We start from the raw sequence: 23,927 nt of genomic DNA, 5'->3' as shown, positions 1-23,927 counted from the left end.
GCAGGTAGAAGTAGACAAAACCTCATCTGTCCTCACTTGAGAGTCCTCAGACCTGTTAACACGTGGAAGGGGGAGGGGCTGACCTCCTAAAACCTCCAGACTTCTTCTATTACAGTTAAAGCGACTTAAAGCGGTTCTTCAAAGTTCTTCAAAGCTTCATGTGTTAAAGCTGCATTCTCTCTAGTGTCCACCAGGGGGCGACTCCTCTGGTTGTATAGAAGTCTATGAGAAAATGACTCTACTTCTCTCTTGATTTATTACCTCAGTAAACATTGTAAACATGAGTTTATGGTCTCAATCTCTAGTTTCAAGTCTTCTTCAATACAGCATGATGTTCATTTAGTAAATGATGGTCCATTTAGAGTCACACAGACCATAAAGCAGGGGATGCTTTAGGGGCGGGGCTTACTGTGATTGACAGGTCTCTACGTCGCTCCTCCTCAGTCCACATATGGTCACTTCCTGTTTACTGGTTGTGAACAAACATGCAGCTGATTGTTTGTGAACAGATCTTTATAAAGTTCAGCTCTCCTTAAAAACTGCCTTCAAATGAAGAATATGAGTTTTGTGAGCAGATGTTGAACATTAACTTCTCGTTTTACGACATGATGTTGTTGCTGCGAACATTTACAGGTTCTTTACGAGAACATTTCACATCCTGATGAACTCTGTGAAGAGAATCCTGCTTTGAACGTGTTACTTTAACAGTTTTCATCTTCTTTTACTGTTTGTGTTTTTACTTTCACTTGAAATGTTTCACAAGTCAAAATAAATAAATATCAGCAGAGAAACTACAAAAGAACTTTGTTCACCGGTTTAATATGTGATTTACACGACAGCTCCTCTGATTCATTTAGAGACGCTTTTAATGAATCATTTTAAGGTCAAGTGAGAACATGTCAGACCTTCTCTGGCTGCAGCTCGTCTTCCTCACATGTGACCGAACGTCTGAACGTCTGAACGTCTGAACGTCTGAACGTCTGAACGTCTGAACGTCTGAACGTCTGATCGTCTGAACGTCTGAACGTCTGAACGTCTGAACGTCTGAACGTCTGATCGTCTGAACGTCTGATCGTCTGAACGTCTGAACGTCTGAACGTCTGAACGTCTGAACGTCTGATCGTCTGAACGTCTGAACGTCTGAACGTCTGAACGTCTGAACGTCTGATCGTCTGAACGTCTGATCGTCTGAACGTCTGAACGTCTGAACGTCTGATCGTCTGAACGTCTGAACGTCTGAACGTCTGAACGTCTGAACGTCTGAACGTCTGAACGTCTGAACGTAACTTTAATCTAAAAACACACAAACTGAAGCTCGGCTTTGGTCCTAAATGAGCCGTGAGAACTCAGACCAACATGATCCAACGTGTTGAGCTAAACACTGAAGGATTGTGGGAAGTCAAGTGTGTTATGGGTGATGTGTTCAGGTGCATGCACACACACACACACACACACACACACACACACACACATATATATATATATATATATATATATATATATATGAGACTCTGCAGCTCTGTGAACTCGTTCCTCAGATGTCAGCTCTGCATTAAGTCATCGTGGCTCTTTGTAAACACTCCGGCCCCCTGACCCCTGACCCCTGACCCCCCCCTCCCTCCTTGATGAAGAGGATGAAGAGGATTTATCAGCAGGAAGAACTTGAAATCACTGACTGAAGGGCTGAACTCAGGGTTCTTACAGCTTCTTCAGTGATTGTTTTGTCGTTTTTATCAAACAAACAAAAGGAAACATTGACTTTGTTTGGGACTATTTTCAGCAGCGGATGAATCCACAGTTTGGTGCTCCGATCTGAACCAAATTTCGTGACATCATCATATAGCTGAGACATCATGTGACGTCATCACTCACCCGTCTGAGTCCTGGTAGTTCACGTTCAGTCTCTTGGTGGAACCCAGAAGCTCTGAAATAAAACACAACAAAGTTATTATATCCTCCAACATTCAGTAGAACACGTCTCTAGTCTCTGATCTCTGATCAGGTTTCACTGTAAACAACCAATCAGAGGAGAGCTAGCAACGTTAGCAGCACCGCTAACGGCTAACCAACGAGGTTCACTTCAGTGACATCATGATGCCTTCAGGCTCTGCTCAGTGAACATGAGGACTGGCTGAAGCTACATTATAACGTCATCATGATGTGTTCACATGTCATCTGTAAAATGTAGTTTTGTTGATAAACTAGAATAAATCCAGTAGTTTGAAGGAGATGTTTATGAATGTAAAATAGATATTAGAGATGAATTATGAGCTGCTGAACTTCTAACACGAGCTCTAAACACATTATTATACTTCATTAACATAATAATGACTTTAAAAATATAATCTATTATTTCATTATCATTTGAATTGTGTTTTTATGAAGAAAAAAACACAATAAATTACTATAACAAAGTAAAAGTATAACGTTTATTATGTTTGATGATTTACTGACTTTAGCTTTAATAAATATAAATATTCTGGATCAAACATCAAAGAGATCTATATCTGTTAATGTGGATCATCAATGATTAGAATCAGAGATCTTTAAGCGTTTTATTTGCTCCGTTACTTGTTGTGCTGATCTGATTGGAGCCGTAGGTTTTATGATGTATATTTAATATTTGACTTGTTTCTTTACAGCTCTTATATAATAAATCAGCTGCTTGAATATGAGATCAGAGTTTACAGATAAATCTCCTCTAATGACTTCAGAAGACACGTACGGACTACTTCATTATGAATATATATAATATATTATGACATCACAACTCTACAGAAAGAGTCTGAGAGATCAAATACGTCAAAGAAACAAATAGAAGGTTCGTCTGTTGGAATCTGATCACATTGAAACCTCTTGAATCAATATTCACAGATTCAACAGGATTCAGAACTAGTTCACATAATAAATGTGTCTGAATGTTGTTGTTATAAGTTTAAATGGTTGTGAGAGTTGACTCATGACTCTCGTTGTGAGCTGGTCTCACTGGGATGAATCCAGTGATGTGTGGATGAGTTCGTCCTCGTCTCTCTGAGGTGGAGGACGCTTCGTTAACCCGCTCTGGAGGATAAACCTCTCTGACTCCCGGTCACCGGGAGGAGCTGGAGTCTCTCGTACTGGTTCTCTGCTGCGTTCGAATCATCATCGTTATAACACCACGGTCACTGAGTCTGCAAGTCACAGAGCTGGAGTCAGTGAAGGCTTCTGAGTATAAAACACAGTCACGACTTCATGGAAACCAGTTTAACCATCGATGACTGGAAGTCTGAGTCCCACTGAATGATAGAAATGTGTGTTTAATGTCTGTGAGCTCACGGTTCACAGAGGAAGAGCGTGATCCTACAGTAACCAGGTTACTACAGCACTAATATATGGAAGCCCTTTCCCACCACTGTGAGGAAAAATAAAGATCTGAAAGTCATTATAATGACTTAGAATCTCATTATAATGACTTAGAATCTCATTATAATGACTTAGAATCTCATTATAATGATCATAGTATCACTGACCTGTCTGTAAACACAGAGACCTGCTGTCTGTAGATTAAACACAAAGACCTGCTGTCTGTAGATTAAACACAAAGACCTGCTGTCTGTAGAGTAAACACAAAGACCTGCTGTCTGTAGAGTAAACACAAAGACCTGCTGTCTGTAGAGTAAACACAGAGACCTGCTGTCTGTAGATTAAACACAAAGACCTGCTGTCTGTAGATTAAACACAAAGACCTGCTGTCTGTAGAGTAAACACAAAGACCTGCTGTCTGTAGATTAAACACAAAGACCTGCTGTCTGTAGAGTAAACACAAAGACCTGCTGTCTGTAGATTAAACACAAAGACCTGCTGTCTGTAGATTAAACACAAAGACCTGCTGTCTGTAGATTAAACACAAAGACCTGCTGTCTGTAGAGTAAACACAGAGACCTGCTGTCTGTAGAGTAAACACAAAGACCTGCTGTCTGTAGATTAAACACAGAGACCTGCTGTCTGTAGATTAAACACAAAGACCTGCTGTCTGTAGATTAAACACAAAGACCTGCTGTCTGTAGATTAAACACAAAGACCTGCTGTCTGTAGATTAAACACAGAGACCTGCTGTCTGTAGATTAAACACAAAGACCTGCTGTCTGTAGATTAAACACAAAGACCTGCTGTCTGTAGATTAAACACAAAGACCTGCTGTCTGTAGAGTAAACACAAAGACCTGCTGTCTGTAGAGTAAACACAAAGACCTGCTGTCTGTAGAGTAAACACAGAGACCTGCTGTCTGTAGATTAAACACAAAGACCTGCTGTCTGTAGATTAAACACAAAGACCTGCTGTCTGTAGAGTAAACACAAAGACCTGCTGTCTGTAGATTAAACACAAAGACCTGCTGTCTGTAGAGTAAACACAGAGACCTGCTGTCTGTAGATTAAACACAAAGACCTGCTGTCTGTAGATTAAACACAAAGACCTGCTGTCTGTAGAGTAAACACAGAGACCTGCTGTCTGTAGAGTAAACACAAAGACCTGCTGTCTGTAGATTAAACACAGAGACCTGCTGTCTGTAGATTAAACACAAAGACCTGCTGTCTGTAGATTAAACACAAAGACCTGCTGTCTGTAGATTAAACACAAAGACCTGCTGTCTGTAGATTAAACACAGAGACCTGCTGTCTGTAGATTAAACACAAAGACCTGCTGTCTGTAGATTAAACACAAAGACCTGCTGTCTGTAGATTAAACACAGAGACCTGCTGTCTGTAGATTAAACACAGAGACCTGCTGTCTGTAGATTAAACACAAAGACCTGCTGTCTGTAGATTAAACACAAAGACCTGCTGTCTGTAGATTAAACACAAAGACCTGCTGTCTGTAGATTAAACACAAAGACCTGCTGTCTGTAGAGTAAACACAAAGACCTGCTGTCTGTAGATTAAACACAGAGACCTGCTGTCTGTAGATTAAACACAGAGACCTGCTGTCTGTAGATTAAACACAGAGACCTGCTGTCTGTAGAGTAAACACAGAGACCTGCTGTCTGTAGATTAAACACAGAGACCTGCTGTCTGTAGATTAAACACAGAGACCTGCTGTCTGTAGATTAAACACAGAGACCTGCTGTCTGTAGATTAAACACAAAGACCTGCTGTCTGTAGATTAAACACAAAGACCTGCTGTCTGTAAACACAAAGACCTGCTGTCTGTAGATTAAACACAGAGACCTGCTGTCTGTAGATTAAACACAGAGACCTGCTGTCTGTAGATTAAACACAAAGACCTGCTGTCTGTAGAGTAAACACAAAGACCTGCAGTCTGTAGATTAAACACAGAGACCTGCTGTCTGTAGATTAAACACAAAGACCTGCTGTCTGTAGAGTAAACACAAAGACCTGCTGTCTGTAGATTAAACACAGAGACCTGCTGTCTGTAGATTAAACACAAAGACCTGCAGTCTGTAGATTAAACACAGAGACCTGCTGTCTGTAGATTAAACACAGAGACCTGCTGTCTGTAGATTAAACACAGAGACCTGCTGTCTGTAGATTAAACACAAAGACCTGCTGTCTGTAGATTAAACACAAAGACCTGCTGTCTGTAGATTAAACACAGAGACCTGCTGTCTGTAGATTAAACACAGAGACCTGCTGTCTGTAGATTAAACACAAAGACCTGCTGTCTGTAGATTAAACACAAAGACCTGCTGTCTGTAGATTAAACACAAAGACCTGCTGTCTGTAGATTAAACACAAAGACCTGCAGTCTGTAGAGTAAACACAAAGACCTGCTGTCTGTAGATTAAACACAAAGACCTGCTGTCTGTAGATTAAACACAAAGACCTGCTGTCTGTAGATTAAACACAAAGACCTGCTGTCTGTAGATTAAACACAAAGACCTGCTGTCTGTAGATTAAACACAGAGACCTGCTGTCTGTAGATTAAACACAGAGACCTGCTGTCTGTAGATTAAACACAAAGACCTGCTGTCTGTAGATTAAACACAAAGACCTGCTGTCTGTAGATTAAACACAAAGACCTGCTGTCTGTAGAATAAACACAGAGACCTGCTGTCTGTAGATTAAACACAAAGACCTGCTGTCTGTAGATTAAACACAAAGACCTGCTGTCTGTAGAATAAACACAGAGACCTGCTGTCTGTAGAGTAAACACAAAGACCTGCTGTCTGTAGATTAAACACAGAGACCTGCTGTCTGTAGAATAAACACAGAGACCTGCTGTCTGTAGATTAAACACAGAGACCTGCTGTCTGTAGATTAAACACAGAGACCTGCTGTCTGTAGATTAAACACAGAGACCTTCTGTCTGTAGAATAAACACAGAGACCTGCTGTCTGTAGATTAAACACAGACCTGCTGTCTGTAGAATAAACACAGAGACCTGCTGTCTGTAGATTAAACACAGAGACCTGCTGTCTGTAGATTAAACACAGAGACCTGCTGTCTGTAGATTAAACACAGAGACCTGCTGTCTGTAGATTAAACACAGAGACCTGCTGTCTGTAGATTAAACACAGAGACCTGCTGTCTGTAGATTAAACACAGAGACCTGCTGTCTGTAGATTAAACACAGAGACCTGCTGTCTGTAGATTAAACACAGAGACCTGCTGTCTGTAGATTAAACACAAAGACCTGCTGTCTGTAGAATAAACACAGAGACCTGCTGTCTGTAGAGTAAACACAAAGACCTGCTGTCTGTAGATTAAACACAGAGACCTGCTGTCTGTAGAGTAAACACAGAGACCTGCTGTCTGTAGATTAAACACAAAGACCTGCTGTCTGTAGATTAAACACAGAGACCTGCTGTCTGTAGAATAAACACAGAGACCTGCTGTCTGTAGATTAAACACAGAGACCTGCTGTCTGTAGAATAAACACAGAGACCTGCTGTCTGTAGATTAAACACAGAGACCTGCTGTCTGTAGATTAAACACAGAGACCTGCTGTCTGTAGATTAAACACAGAGACCTTCTGTCTGTAGAATAAACACAGAGACCTGCTGTCTGTAGATTAAACACAGACCTGCTGTCTGTAGAATAAACACAGAGACCTGCTGTCTGTAGATTAAACACAGAGACCTGCTGTCTGTAGATTAAACACAGAGACCTGCTGTCTGTAGATTAAACACAGAGACCTGCTGTCTGTAGATTAAACACAGAGACCTGCTGTCTGTAGATTAAACACAGAGACCTGCTGTCTGTAGATTAAACACAGAGACCTGCTGTCTGTAGATTAAACACAGAGACCTGCTGTCTGTAGATTAAACACAGAGACCTGCTGTCTGTAGATTAAACACAAAGACCTGCTGTCTGTAGAATAAACACAGAGACCTGCTGTCTGTAGATTAAACACAATCGTCTGCAACATCTCTAGTTTTAACCTCCAGTAGCTTTTTGAAGTAAAGACTTTGGGTAAAGAAGCAGCAGACGTTGTTCCCTCTGGAGGTCTGAGCGCTTTGATAACGACCTGAATCTTTATAATTAATGGAAATAAGTCTGAGCAAAAATTAAAAACTCAAAACACAAACTGAAGCTACAGGCGGAGAAAACGAGACAAGATAACTCATTATAATGACTTCATATACTGCAATGTTTGAGGAGGAGGAGGAGGAGGAAGAGGAGGGGGAGGAAGAGGAGGAGGAAGAGGAGGTGTTTTTGCAGGAATCTGCAGATTTGAGGTCTCGTTGGGATCCAGAACGTGGACCAGATTCTGGAGCCTGGAAGAGAATCTGTTGTAAAAGAAATCTGGCGACTAAAATTAGCCAAAGCGCTGCGAGGATCAGATGTGTGATTACAGCGTCTGCTGGAGTTCTTTCTGGTTCTGGAGGAAAAGCAATAAACAGAACGAGGAGGATCTCCTCTCATTGTGGTGAAGACTCTAAATATACGTTGTGTTTCAATAAAACTTAAACAGACGGCAGAAGTCTGAACTCTAATATAAAACACGACTAATGTAGACCTCCTCTAGGACTACAAATATAAAACACGACTACTGTAGACCTCCTCTAGGACTACAAATATAAAACACGACTACTGTAGACCTCCTCTAGGACTACAAATATAAAACACGACTACTGTAGACCTCCTCTAGGACTACAAATATAAAACACGACTACTGTAGACCTCCTCTAGGACTACAAATATAAAACACGACTACTGTAGACCTCCTCTAGGACTACAAATATAAAACACGACTACTGTAGACCTCCTCTAGGACTACAAATATAAAACACGACTACTGTAGACCTCCTCTAGGACTACAAATATAAAACACGACTACTGTAGACCTCCTCTAGGACTACAAATATAAAACACGACTACTGTAGACCTCCTCTAGGACTACAAATATAAAACACGACTACTGTAGACCTCCTCTAGGACTACAAATATAAAACACGACTACTGTAGACCTCCTCTAGGACTACAAATATAAAACACGACTACTGTAGACCTCCTCTAGGACTACAAATATAAAACACGACTACTGTAGACCTCCTCTAGGACTACAAATATAAAACACGACTACTGTAGACCTCCTCTAGGACTACAAATATAAAACACGACTACTGTAGACCTCCTCTAGGACTACAAATATAAAACACGACTACTGTAGACCTCCTCTAGGACTACAAATATAAAACACGACTACTGTAGACCTCCTCTAGGACTACAAATATAAAACACGACTACTGTAGACCTCCTCTAGGACTACAAATATAAAACACGACTACTGTAGACCTCCTCTAGGACTACAAATATAAAACACGACTACTGTAGACCTCCTCTAGGACTACAAATATAAAACACGACTACTGTAGACCTCCTCTAGGACTACAAATATAAAACACGACTACTGTAGACCTCCTCTAGGACTACAAATATAAAACACGACTACTGTAGACCTCCTCTAGGACTACAAATATAAAACACGACTACTGTAGACCTCCTCTAGGACTACAAATATAAAACACGACTACTGTAGACCTCCTCTAGGACTACAAATATAAAACACGACTACTGTAGACCTCCTCTAGGACTACAAATATAAAACACGACTACTGTAGACCTCCTCTAGGACTACAAATATAAAACACGACTACTGTAGACCTCCTCTAGGACTACAAATATAAAACACGACTACTGTAGACCTCCTCTAGGACTACAAATATAAAACACGACTACTGTAGACCTCCTCTAGGACTACAAATATAAAACACGACTACTGTAGACCTCCTCGAGGACTACAAATATAAAACACGACTACTGTAGACCTCCTCGAGGACTACAAATATAAAACACTACAACGTGTTGTTTACATTCCTGAGCAGCAGCTCGGAGACGAGCTGGAGGTTCAGACCTCAGTCGGGACGGAATTCATGGTTTAGTCCACGACATGGAGAACAACCTCACACAGTCAGCTCATTATCATAAATAAGAACTTCTTTATCTCTCAAACCATTCATCAACTAAACAGTATAAAGTTGCTATATTGTGTAAAAGACCATGAAGAGCAGACGATTTTTAAATTTTTGAATTGGCTGAACAGTTTATGATTTTAGTTTTTTAGCTTTTGTCACCAGAATTAATTCTGGTCTATAGAAGTCTATGAGAAAATGACTCTACTGCTCTCGAGTGTCCACCAGGGGGCGACTCCTCTGGTTGTATAGAAGTCTATGAGAAAATGACTACTTCTCTCTTGATTTATTACCTCAGTAAACATTGTAAACATGAGTTTATGGTCTCAATCTCTAGTTTCAAGTCTTCTTCAATACAGCATGATGTTCATTTAGTACATGATGGTCCATTTAGAGTCACACAGACCATAAAGCAGGGGATGCTTTAGGGGCGGGGCTACACAGTGATTGACAGGTCGACACCAGAGAGAAGAGTCCGGTTTCTTATTCTAGTTGTTGAGACGTTTCAGTCAAACAGGAGCTCAGAAAGTGAAGGTTCTGAAGCTAGAACATCAGTTTCCTCTCAGTCTTTGGTCTCAGAGGGGGGGGGGGCTTTGTGTCAGACCCCCCCCCCTCTATTGTGGAACAATAGTGTTGGGAGAGGAAGTGTAGAAGAGGCCCTGCTTTGTTCCTGAGAGCTGCTCCTCACCTCAACACAACATCCCCCTCCTCTTCCTCCTCCTCCTCTTCCTCTGATAGAAAGTCACGGACAGGTTACAGCACACACACACACACACACACACACACACACACACACACACACACACACACACACACACACACACACACACACACTTTAAAATGTCCTGCCCAGAAACCCAAACCACTGAAGGGGGATCAAACTACTCTACATGTTGTAGCATATAAACAGTATATATATAAATATATATACTGTGTATATATATTTCTTTATTGAGTTGATTTAATCCACAGATCTGTAAAACTGAGTTTCTCCACAAAGAATCACAGAACTTTAAATCTTGTGATCTGCTCATAAGTTTCTTAGAAATTAATCATTCAGCATGAAAAAAAACATGAAAATTAACTAATTGATGAAAGAAATCTTTTAGTGGTTTAGTGGACTTCTGGAGGAAGAACAGAGGAAATAAAAGCTGCTCTGAATGGAGCAGAAGAGGTCGTGCAGGTTTCAAAGTTCTATATTAATATTTAAATGCCTTAAAGAGTTAAACTGAACTCTGATGTGCTTGTTCTCACATGTTGTTCAGGAGGAAGTGACTTCAGCTCCACACCCTGTTCCTCTGCTCATAATGGACTTTTCCTCCATCTTTCTGGACCCCCCCCCCCCCCCCCCCCAGCAGAGAGGTCTCACTCCTCTCACAATAGATGTTACAAGAACTGAAACACGTCAACAGAGTCTGAAGAACACAAAGTCTGTTTGCACTGAAACGCTTTTATTTTACTATCCATTAACCCTCTGATCGCCAAAATAAAAGCCCTGCTCCTCTCTGAAACAGAACCACACTTATGATGACATCATCATGAAGAAGAAGAAAACAAGTGGAATTTATTTGATCATTTATTTTACAATATAATCTAAATATCCAACATGTTTACAAGTGTTATGTTGGAAAGAGTCTCTACGTTCTATTTATAGATTAAACTATTCACATGTTCCAGCCAATCCTCTCTCCTCTCCTCTCTCCTCTCTCCTCTCCTCTCTCCTCTCCTCTCTCCTCTCCTCTCTCCTCTCTCCTCTCCTCTCCTCTCTCCTCTCCTCTCTCCTCTCCTCTCCTCTCCTCTCTCCTCTCTCCTCTCCTCTCTCCTCTCCTCTCCTCTCCTCTCTCCTCTCTCCTCTCCTCTCTCCTCTCCTCTCCTCTCTCCTCTCCTCTCTCCTCTCCTCTCCTCTCCTCTCTCCTCTCTCCTCTCCTCTCTCCTCTCCTCTCCTCTCTCCTCTCCTCTCCTCTCTCCTCTCCTCTCCTCTCTTCTCTCTCCTCTCCTCTCTCCTCTCCTCTCTTCTCTCTCCTCTCCTCTCTCCTCTCTCCTCTCCTCTCCTCTCCTCTCTCCTCTCTCCTCTCCTCTCTCCTCTCCTCTCCTCTCTCCTCTCCTCTCCTCTCTCCTCTCTCCTCTCCTCTCCTCTCCTCTCTCCTCTCTCCTCTCCTCTCTTCTCTCTCCTCTCCTCTCTCCTCTCCTCTCTCCTCTCCTCTCCTCTCCTCTCTCCTCTCTCCTCTCCTCTCTTCTCTCTCCTCTCCTCTCTCCTCTCCTCTCTCCTCTCCTCTCTCCTCTCCTCTCCTCTCTCCTCTCTCCTCTCCTCTCTCCTCTCCTCCTGTAGTTCAGTCATGTCTCTCCTCTCTCTCGTTGTCTCTCTTGTTGAATCAATCATGAGAGGAAACATGTTTTTCCTGATGTTCATCACACATGATGTGTTCAAGGACTGTTGGAAAGATAATAAACGATAAATGGTGTAGTTTTGGCGATTGTTTAAAGATATATGTATATATGTATATATATGTATATATGTATATATATATATATATATATATATATATATATATCTATACGTATAAACCGCCCCGTGTCTTACGGGGAACAGAGCGTCTGCTGGTCTTCTTCTCTTCTTTAAGGAAACGGTCTGGAGTCAGATTCCAGTCTCAGAGGGGGGGGGGGGTACCGAAGGTGGCCACATACCAACACCATGACATCACCGCCTCCATTCAAACACACTGCTGCTGCAGGACAATGGCTGGCGCGCACACACACACACACACACACACACACACACACACACACACACACACACACACACACACACACTGAAGAAGAGGAGTCCTCAGAGTTTTCTTCGCCACAGTTCTGACCTAAATTAGAGTTCTCTGAATTCCTCTCGTGCTCGGTGGTGAAAACTGTTCTTCAAACACTGGACTCTCAGCGCAGAGGAGGATTCTGGGTAATGCGCTGCTGGTTTCATGGGGCTCACGATGAGGACCAGGATCAGGAGAGTCTCCGTGAGACTTTTCACTGTCAAAGCACCATTTCAATTAAGTGTGTGTTTGATACAAATACACAACAAAGAATCATTTCTATGTTTTTCACTAACAATAAAAATAACTTTCCCTCAAATATCATAAATCTAAATAATGGTGATTTAATAATCTGAGTTTGAAACAGATTATTTGATATTAAAGGTTCAGGTGAAAACTAAACTTCATAATAAAAGCACATTAAATAAGAACAGTGCTCACGACAAAAAGATTTAACATTCTCACAATATTTTAGAAAAGTATGAAAGAATCACATCAATTCATTTTTACAAATACAAATCTTTTCTAAACGTCTAAACGTTTACAAAGAAGGAAACGTATTGTTCTTTGAGCCCAAACAATAAAATAAAGAACAACAGAGTTTGGGAGGAAAAAGAGGAAAATAAACATGTTTTGTAACAAAACAGGTCAAACTTGTAAATTGAACATTTGTAGATAATAAGGTCTCTGTGTCAAACACACTCCAGAGACATAAACATCTCAGCTGTTTACAGTCTGCAGAGATGCGTTCAGTGTCCTTCAAAATAAAAGTCACCGCAGAGTCACGTGAGGAAAAACAAGAAAGCAGGAGAGCTGAGTGCTGAACCTCCGTTACATAACGCAGAGAATAAAGAAAAGCACCAGCAGCCATTACTCTGCTGCACACACTACACAACATACACACACTACACACACTACACAACATACACACACTACACACACACACTACACAACATACACACACAGGACGTAGCCTCAAACTAGATTTCTATTTGTCTTGTTTTCTTTTCAAAGCTTCTATAGAAAGTGAGGAGTCGCTCTGAGGCTTCTTCTTCTTCTGGAAGAGTCTCGTTCTGCTCACAGGAGGAGATGAAGGTGTTTCTGAAATAAACCATCAGTTCAGCAGAAGGTCAGCAGACGACCAACGATCACTGATTCTGACTCAGAATGTTTCCCACTGTTCGTTTATCTCTCTTTAAATATTAACTACATGTTGAAACAATCCGTCTTTTATCTTCTGTGAGACGTTTTCAAATGTTTGATGACTCTCGCTCACTTAGCGGTCCAATCAAATGCAGAGCACAGAATTAGCAGAGCTTTGTTAGCTTTGTTAGCGGCTATTCTTCAATAGCAACTACTAAAACAGCAGGGAGGAAGAGTAAGATATAAAAATACAAAGTTGGACTTTTATTGTGAAGATTACAGGAAGTGAAATGCATTAATCACCGTTTTACAGTCGTTACCTTTGACCACCAATCACAGGCCGCGGTTACAAAACACCTTCTAGCAGGTAGTCATGTTGTAATGGAGAGGCTCATTGAGATGATGGCTGATGGGACGAGTCAAACTGAGTCAAACTGAGTCAAACTGAGTCAAACTGAGTCAAACTGAGTCAAACTGAGTCAAACTGAGTCAAACTGAGTCAGACCAGCTTGTGTGTGTGGTTGTGGTAAAACAGCGACGCCTCACTCTGTCTGAGTTTAACTTTCTCTCAGATCTTAAAAGGTTGATTTAAAATAAATCAAAGTAAGACCCCCTCCTCCTGGATGACTGACCCCCAGACAGCCGGGGGTCCTGAGGGGCCCCTCAGTCCCACCACACAGTGTCCCCCCTCAGACGTCTCTTTAGAGGACCAGTTAAACATTCAACACACCGGCGGTGGAGTCGACAGGTAAACGGCATCAGGAGGAAGCAGCTGATTGGCTGAACAAACAGAGTAATTTAATTGATCTTTCCTCCAGAGATCGCTTCCACCGACCTCTGGTTACATCATAGAGCTAACATAACATAACATAACATTATATTATATAATATGATATGATGTTATATAATATAATATAACAGGATCGGATATTCTATTTAATTCTATATTTATGTCTGATTACACAACAGACTTCGTAGCTGAAGTTCTATTGATACTTATTACAAAATGTAAACTCAAATATATGAAAAACGTGTTGCGGTGTAAACATGAGGTCTTGAGGTTTGAAAATTAAATTCCACAGTTCTGGTATGAATTTAGAGATTTAAAAATAAGAGAAAAATCCTGAAATATAAAAGAGGAGTTCTGCAGAGAGGCTGATTGGCTGAGCTTAAACCCAAACTCATGAATAAACATGAGCCCCCCCCCCTCTTCTTTTTGTTTGGCCTGACGTGAACACAGACGTGGACATGTTGACATGTTTACATGTCAACATGTCGACATGTCAACATGTAACATGTCAACATGTTTACATGTTACATGTTTACATGTCAACATGTTGACATGTTTACATGTTGACATGTTGACATGTTTACATGTTGACATGTTTACATGTCAACATGTCGACATGTCAACATGTCAACATGTTTACATGTTACATGTTTACATGTCAACATGTTGACATGTTTACATGTTTACATGTTGACATGTTGACATGTTTACATGTTGACATGTTTACATGTTACATGTTGACATGTTTACATGTTACATGTTTACATGTCAACATGTTGACATGTTGACATGTTTACATGTTGACATGTTGACATGTTTACATGTTGACATGTTGACATGTTACATGTTTACATGTTTACATGTTACATGTTGACATGTTTACATGTTACATGTTTACATGTCAACATGTTGACATGTTTACATGTTTACATGTTGACATGTTGACATGTTTACATGTTACATGTTGACATGTTTACATGTTGACATGTTGACATGTTGACATGTTTACGAGGCTCCACCGGGTCAATAATGAGACAAATAAAAGACTCTCTGGTTGGAGGGGACAGACGGACATGTTCCAGGCTTCATTGGTCTAAATGATGTCATTTTAAATACACTTTATTCTGGTTCTGGTCCTCGGGACCAGAGCCAGAATAAACCCGAATAAACCCGTTGAGGGTCAACATCTGGACCACTCGATCCACGTTGGCCCCCCCCCCCCCTGACTGGGCCCGGCCCTCCCCACATGCTATAATTCCTGTTAATCCCGGCGGGACACCATCTGGGAGCTCCTTGTGATTCAGTGACAGCAGATAGTGAAGCAGCAGATGTCAGGAAGACATGTCCTCTAACAGCCACAGGCAATGTCCCCAAATATCCCCAAACATAGAGACAACATGTCCCCAAACATAGAGACAACATGTCCCCAAACATAGAGACAACATGTCCCCAAACATAGAGACAACATGTCCCCAAACATAGAGACAACATGTCCCCAAACATAGAGACAACATGTCCCCAAACATAGAGACAACATGTCCCCAAACATAGAGACAACATGTCCCCAAACATAGAGACAACATGTCCCCAAACATAGAGACAACATGTCCCCAAACATAGAGACAACATGTCCCCAAACATAGAGACAACATGTCCCCAAACATAGAGACAACATGTCCTCAAATATATTAATGAACTGTCCTGAAATATAGAAACGGAAGGTCCGCTCTGTTGGCTATCATAGGGACCATCAGAGGAACCATCAGAGGGACCATCATAGGGACCATCATAGGGACCATCAGAGGGACCATCAGAGGGACCATCATAGGGACCATCAGAGGGACCATCAGAGGAACCATCAGAGGGACCATCATAGGGACCATCAGAGGGACCATCAGAGGGACCATCATAGGGACCATCATAGGGACCATCAGAGGGACCATCAGAGGGACCATCATAGGGACCATCAGAGGGACCATCAGAGGAACCATCAGAGGGACCATCAGAGGAACCATCAGAGGGACCATCAAAGGGACCATCATAGGGACCATCAGAGGGACCATCATAGGGACCATCAGAGGGACCATCAGAGGAACCATCAGAGGGACCATCAGAGGGACCATCAGAGGGACCATCAGAGGGACCATCAGAGGGACCATCATAGGGACCATCAGAGGGACCATCAGAGGGACCATCAGAGGGACCATCAGAGGGACCATCATAGGGACCATCAGAGGGACCATCAGAGGAACCATCAGAGGGACCATCAGAGGGACCATCAGAGGGACCATCAGAGGGACCATCAGAGGGACCATCATAGGGACCATCAGAGGGACCATCAGAGGGGCCATCAGAGGGACCATCATAGGGACCATCAGAGGGACCATCATAGGGACCATCAGAGGGACCATCATAGGGACCATCAGAGGGACCATCAGAGGGGCCATCAGAGGGACCCCCCACCCCCATGGTAATCGGCCATATTTCAGAATAAAAGCACGAGGTGCGGGTATACTCACTGTTCCTGTTGGCTTTGAGTTTGGACAGCAGCTTCTGAGTGGACAGCAGGTCTCCGGTCTTCGCCGCCTGCAGCAGGTCCTGCTCCTTCCCCATGCTACCTCCCTCCTACCTCCTCGGGTCTGAACCAGCCTTCTTTAAATCCTCCTCAGACCCTCATGCTGAGCTCGTTCTGGATTCTAGCGGACCGCCAGGAAACCAGATCCAGACTCGTAGTTTGAGATAAATCCCTCCTCGTGATGTTATTTCCTGAGCAGACTTTTCTGTCAGAGGAGTCGATGTGGTTCGATGAGGTTCAGGACTGAAAAAGAAAGGACAAAACCAGATGAGTTGGTCTCTGGAGGTGTGTGAGAGGACTGAGACCAGCAGAGGATCCTGTAACAGGATGAACCGGATGCTTAAACATGCATGAAGGATCTGGGTTCAGGAGCATCTTATGAAACAAAATCCAGTCCTGAATCCACTTATCGGATCCTGATCCCTGCTAAATCCTCATCGAGTCTAATCAGCTTTAACTTGAGACGTAAACAAGATCAGATCTGTGATCATCTAAAGAAAATGTGACACACACACACGCACACACACACACACACACACACACACACACACACACACACACACACACACACACACACACACACACACACACACACACACACACACACACACACACACACACACACACACACACACACACCTGTCACAGGTGAGTGTTAAACCTCCTGTGAGTTTTACTTACAGCTCAACAAACCTTCAAACAGATCATCACTCTGCTGTGTCAACGCTGGTCCAGAGCCTCTGGACCAGGATGTCACCAAACTGTCCTCACGTACGTCGTATATTTAAACAGTTTAACGACAGTTTGACCAAAACTCTGATTTATTTCTCATATTTAAACCAGAGGAGATGAACCGACGGGCTGAACCACCTGCTGCTGGTTCCCGTCCCTGTGTGGCTGACCCTAGTCCTGCTCTAGTCCTGCTCTAGTCCTGTTCTAGTCCTGTTCTAGTCCTGCTCTAGTCCTGCTCTAGTCTTGTTCTAGTCCTGTTCTAGTCCTGCTCTAGTCCTGTTCTAGTCCTGCTCTAGTCCTGCTCTAGTCCTGTTCTAGTCCTGTTCTAGTCCTGCTCTAGTCCTGTTCTAGTCCTGCTCTAGTCCTGCTCTAGTCCTGCTCTAGTCCTGTTCTAGTCCTGCTCTAGTCCTGTTCTAGTCCTGTTCTAGTCCTGGTCTAGTCTTGTTCTAGTCCTGCTCTAGTCCTGTTCTAGTCCTGCTCTAGTCCTGTTCTAGTCCTGTTCTAGTCCTGGTCTAGTCTTGTTCTAGTCCTGCTCTAGTCCTGTTCTAGTCCTGCTCTAGTCCTGTTCTAGTCCTGGTCTAGTCTTGTTCTAGTCTTGCTCTAGTCCTGCTCTAGTCCTGTTCTAGTCCTGCTCTAGTCCTGTTCTAGTCCTGTTCTAGTCCTGCTCTAGTCCTGTTCTAGTCCTGTTCTAGTCCTGCTCTAGTCCTGCTCTAGTCTTGTTCTAGTCCTGCTCTAGTCCTGTTCTAGTCTTGTTCTAGTCCTGTTCTAGTCCTGTTCTAGTCCTGCTCTAGTCCTGCTCTAGTCTTGTACTAGTCCTGCTCTAGTCCTGTTCTAGTCCTGTTCTAGTCCTGCTCTAGTCCTGCTCTAGTCCTGCTCTAGTCTTGTTCTAGTCCTGCTCTAGTCTTGTTCTAGTCCTGTTCTAGTCCTGCTCTAGTCCTGCTCTAGTCCTGCTCTAGTCCTGTTCTAGTCTTGCTCTAGTCCTGCTCTAGTCTTGTTCTAGTCCTGCTCTAGTCCTGTTCTAGTCTTGCTCTAGTCCTGCTCTAGTCTTGTTCTAGTCCTGCTCTAGTCCTGTTCTAGTCCTGCTCTAGTCCTGCTCTAGTCCTGTTCTAGTCCTGTTCTAGTCTTGCTCTAGTCCTGCTCTAGTCTTGTTCTAGTCCTGCTCTAGTCCTGTTCTAGTCCTGCTCTAGTCCTGTTCTAGTCCTGCTCTAGTCCTGCTCTAGTCTTGTTCTAGTCCTGCTCTAGTCCTGTTCTAGTCCTGCTCTAGTCCTGTTCTAGTCTTGCTCTAGTCTTGTTCTAGTCCTGCTCTAGTCCTGTTCTAGTCCTGGTCTAGTCCTGTTCTAGTCCTGCTCTAGTCCTGTTCTAGTCCTGCTCTTCCCTCGGGCTGTTTTGTGACAGAACATCAGTAGAGCTACTTAAACTCTTCCAGCTCAGTGAACAGAATCAACTCTCAGAGTCACTCAGATAACATTAGTCCTGATCTCTGCAGGAGAACAGGAGAACGTGAGAACAGGAGAACAGGAGAACGTGAGAACAGGAGAACGTGAGAACAGGAGAACAGGAGAACGTGAGAACAGGAGAACGTGAGAACAGGAGAACGTGAGAACAGGAGAACAGGAGAACGTGAGAACAGGAGAACAGGAGAACAGGAGAACGTGAGAACAGGAGAACGTGAGAACAGGAGAACAGGAGAACAGGAGAACGTGAGAACAGGAGAACGTGAGAACAGGAGAACAGGAGAACGTGAGAACAGGAGAACGTGAGAACAGGAGAACGTGAGAACAGGAGAACAGGAGAACGTGAGAACAGGAGAACGTGAGAACAGGAGAACGTGAGAACAGGAGAACGTGAGAACAGGAGAACGTGAGAACAGGAGAACAGGAGAACGTGCAGCACCGGCCTAAAACAACAACAGTGTTTCTGCATAAACAGAAGAAATAGGTTTTTGCAGCCGGATCTCAGAGTCCACATAGTGACGCTGGTCCTGGTCCTGGTCTGAACTGGTTCCATTACATAACCAGCAGAGCTCCTCGTCTCCTCGTCTCCTCCGGAGGGTTCCTACTCTCACTGTGACACGAGTCACGTGACGTGTATTTACTGTGTTTTTGTGTCTCATGACACTAAGTTGTAACAGTTGTGTCTTCATAGCGTCACTGTGTGACCTGTAGCAGCAGAGGCCAGACCTCCTTTAAAAGTCTCTGTTTCTATTTCCTGCTTCTCGTAAACGACACAAACACGAACACAACTTTGATTTAAAGCTTTTCCTCTGAACGTGAAGGAGTCACAGGAGAGTTCGGCGACGCGTGAATCTCTGGAGATCAGCGCTGAACCTGCTGCTGGACGTGTTTCATCAGAGTGACGCACTGTGGGGGGGTCTGGGGGGGTCTGGGGGGGTCTGGGACCCGATTATACCCTGAATGTGTCTGAGCTCACGAGCTCACCGCTGATGCTGAACTCCGCCGAATTGGAGATTTGTTTCCGAGGATTCATAAAAAGTGTGTATTGTCTGAATACTACAGTAGTTTATGTATTAATATTCAGATCAAGTGCTCAGATTGTGAAGGACCCGGAAAAAAGGGTCAGACCTGGTCCGGAGTCTGGATGTAAACAGACCTTAAGACCGACGCTGGTTGAACCACTTTCGTAAGAACCGGTTCGTGGGATCCAGAACTGTGCGCATATGTAGTTCATCTGAACCGGAACACGTTACCTTTTGTCTTTTCTTTGGTGAATGTTCGGCAGAAACTTTCCAGACCGGATTTCTCGCGGACCACTGAGGCAGTTTGAAGGAAAACAACTTTATTCCTTGTGTTGATATTCCAGTAAAAAGAAAGAATAATCCAGGAATGTTGACTTCAGATGAAAGTTGAACCCACGCGCGGAGTTAATGTATAAATGTGTATTTTAGCGGTTTTACTACTTTTGTACGATGACGCTCCTCCTGGTTTTCCCTCCGCTCCCTGAATGCCACATTCTGCCCGCTACGTTCTCCAGAACGTGGACACGGTGTCAAGTTACACACCACGACACACAGAACATCCGGCACGGACTTTCAAAATAAAACCACAACAAAATTATGATAGTATCTCATAATTACTCATCGGCTATCAATGTTTTAGACGGGATAGAACTGTTGGAAGGGGAGGAGGGGTGCTTTTCTATGTGAAAGACGAAATCAAATGTGAACTAAAGTTCACTAAGTAAAAATAATCTTGTCCCAGAAAATGTCTTTCAACATTTTAGGTATCTATAGGCCCCCTTCTGCAGATGATACTTTCTATGATCAACTCACAGAAGTCTTGAAAGAGTGCAATCTCAACAAAGAATTCATTCTCATGGGCGATTTTAATGTGAACTGGGGGGATAAATCAAAGAGGAAAAAACTCAAATTAATCACTGAGAAATTTCATCTACAACAATTAGTTAAAGGCCCAACAAGGATTGCCAAACTCTCCAGTACTCAAATTGACCTGATATTTACCAACAAACCAGAAAGAACAACCATAAGTTATAATTTAATCACTGGCTTATCGGATCATAACCTAACCTTATTTGCGAGAAAACTGACAAAAAATAGATTTAGGAACATGGCGACTAAGTCAAAGATCCTACAGTGCTAAGCAAGCTAAGCTAAACCTAAAGCTAAGCAAGAAGAATTTGCCAGTGAAATGAACAGCTTAAACTGGGACGATGTACTATCTTCTGACGAAGTGTGTTATGGCTGTAACACCTTTACTCACAGAATCAACTCTGTGAGGGAAAGATTTAATGTGGGGGTCCTGATGAAATCTAAAATTAAAAATAATTTACCCTGGTTCAATGAAAACCTGTGGAAGCTGATGAGGACTAGAGATGCAGCACTAAGAACGACAATTACAACAAGAAGAGACACCGACATGCTGATCTATAAAGGTGTAAGGAACAAAGTCACCCAGGAGCTAAGATTGGCTAAATCTCGCTTCTATCTCAATATTTTGAATGAGGCAAAAGGAAACAGCAAACTGATCTGGAAAAATATCGATAATCTCACAAGGAGGGACCCAAGATTTTTAGGAGATTTTAAACTCAAAGTACAAGGTGAACTAATTGATGATCATCTTAAGGTTGCTTCTGTCTTTAATAATTTTTTTCTTGAGTCTGTATATGAGCTTGGAAAAAAGTTTACAAAAAGGAAATTGGACATCGCTCCTACGGATGTCACAGGCCAGGTTTTCGAGGTGTTACAGACTAACGAGTTACAAGTGAACAAAATCATCGGCTCCTTAAAAAACTCCAAATGCAGAGATGCTTTTCAATTTGATAGCATGTTTGTGAAATCTCATAATGATATTTTAACTCCCCCCATTGCTCATTTAATTAACTTGTCTTTTAAACACAGCTCGTTCCCCGATGACTGGAAATGTGCCGTTGTCACACCTATCTTTAAATCTGGAGACCGCCTTGAAGCCAGTAACTACAGACCGATATGTATACTGCCAGTTCTGTCAAAGATTGCAGAGAAAGTTGTCATTGAACAACTTACAACTTTTCACCTAGAGCGCTGGCTTGGATGTCCTCATATCTATCAAATAGGAAGCAATGTGTTAAAATTGGTGACGCACTGTCCAGCAACATGAAATGCACAATGGGTGTTCCACAAGGTTATTATGGGTGTTAGCTCCTCTATTATTTAGTCTATATATTAATGATCTCCTGCAACAGTGTCATGACGTTGAACTGCAAATGTATGCGGATGACACTGTTGTATATACACATGCAAAAACAGCTGAGTTAGCAGCTGCCAAGCTAACAATTGCGTTGGAAAGGATCACACACTGGCTCGATCAATCATGTCTGACTCTAAATGTAAAGAAGACAAAAGGGATGTTTTTCTCCAAAACCATCAGACAACCTCCTGATGTTGAGATCCTCATCAACGGAGAAAGGCTTGAAATAGTCACTGATTTTAAATATCTTGGTGTGATACTAGATCAAAATTTGACATTTAAGAAACATGTAAAGAAAATGGTTAAAACCATAAAATACAACCTAGCAAATTTTAGACACATCAGAAACTGTCTCTCTCTAACTGCAGCCAAGATATTTATGCAGCCATGATGCTTTCCCACATGTCCTACTGCATTACATGTTGGGGGCAGGCTGGTGAAACGGTCATAAGACCTCTCGAGTCATTATATAAGCAAACAATAAAAATCCTGGACAAAAGGCCGTTGAACTTTCACCATTGTAGGGTATTGAAGAAGCACAATCTACTGAGCTTTGACAATTTTAGATTGTTCTCAAACTTGTGCCTGGTCTATAGACTTCTAAATGGTTTGGCCCCTCCTCCACTCCGTGACTTTGTATTCACTCGCTCAGTCAGTTCCATTCGATCATCAAGAATATCCTCTACACGAGACTGTAAAATACCATTTCGCCGCACTACTTTTGGACAATCTGCCTTCTCTGTAAAAGCAACACATCAGTGGAACACGCTGCCTGAAGGTGTGAGGAGCTGCAGCTCTATTAGCACTTTTAAATCCAACTTAAAAGGTATTTTAAAAGCTGCACAACACTGACCTCAATTCTTGTGGTCTTTCTGACTTGATTTTAGTGACAAACATTATTTTTTTATGTTATTTGTGTGTAGTGTTGTATTGAGTGTCTTGTATGTTTTTTATGGTAAATCTTTGTATTATGTCTTTTCCTTTTACTGTGTTATTGTCGTGTCCTTGTTTGACCTGCCAAGGGACTGCAGATGCAAATTAGCTTAAGCTACAATCTGGTGCAGTGCATTGAATGGAGACATTTATGTTTGAACTGTACATGGTCCCTTTTAAATAAATTTGATTAAAAAAAAAATAATGACTAATAATACTAATAATACAAAATTAAATTGAGTTAATTTTCAATCACTTCTGACCGCGTGATGTATTTTAAAGATGTATTGAGTGTACATTTGTATTAACGACAGTAAATAAAAAAAATAAAAAACTTTTTAAATAATATTTATTCATTTGCAGAGACAAACATAAATAGTGATGAATTGATGAGTTCATGAACAGACACTCTGATAATGGATTAACCCTGAAGACCAGATACCACCTCGTTTCAGTCACTAATACGAGGATTTGTTTTTATTCTTTGTGAAGTTATAATTTGTCTTTAATTTTATGTTTTACAAAAAATAATAATCAAGCAGATAAACCGGAAATGAAAACAATGGTCAGTTGCAGTTTTTCAGCTGTTTTACCTGAAAGACGGTTTTATTTAATTTTATTAGTGTGTGAAATTGAATGTAATTAAATCTGAGACGAAGTAAAAGTTCTCCTCTCAGTGAATAGATGTCATAAATAAATAAAAAGATAATTGAAACTTTGACATTCGTGCTCTTATTTTTGAAGAGTCACTCCCTTCATTTCCGGTTTTGTTCCGGTTCTCGTCGTGAGCTTCATGAGATCTCATCGCCCCGCCTACTTTCTCTCATCTTTGTCTCGTTCT

General features: G+C 42.1%; 1 protein-coding gene across 9 annotated transcripts in view; it reads right to left on the bottom strand.

Annotated features, from left to right (window-relative positions):
- LOC306709585 (CASK interacting protein 2) overlaps nucleotides 1-20,404 on the bottom strand; it is a 44,262-nt gene extending 23,858 nt beyond the window's left edge. For 7 of the 9 annotated variants that reach the window (XM_079177781.1, XM_079177783.1, XM_079177786.1 and 4 more), the window contains exons 1-3: nucleotides 20,158-20,404; nucleotides 16,663-16,961; nucleotides 1,873-1,924 (exon numbers count right to left, since the gene is read on the bottom strand). In XM_079177781.1, the coding sequence (XP_079033907.1) occupies nucleotides 1,873-1,924; nucleotides 16,663-16,756 (146 nt within the window). In that variant the 5' untranslated portion in view covers nucleotides 16,757-16,961; nucleotides 20,158-20,404. Of the gene's footprint in view, nucleotides 1-1,872; nucleotides 1,925-16,662; nucleotides 17,337-20,157 lie in introns of those variants that run through there. The other 2 variants (XM_079177782.1, XM_079177789.1) reach the window with 2 other exon arrangements.
- Between the last annotated feature and the right edge of the window lie 3,523 nt (nucleotides 20,405-23,927).

This window comes from Pholis gunnellus (genome assembly GCF_910591455.1).
Source record: "Pholis gunnellus genome assembly, chromosome: 17".
Lineage (NCBI taxonomy): Eukaryota > Metazoa > Chordata > Actinopteri > Perciformes > Pholidae > Pholis > Pholis gunnellus.
Note: the sequence above shows the minus strand (reverse complement) of the source record. Positions and strands in the feature narration are given on the sequence as shown.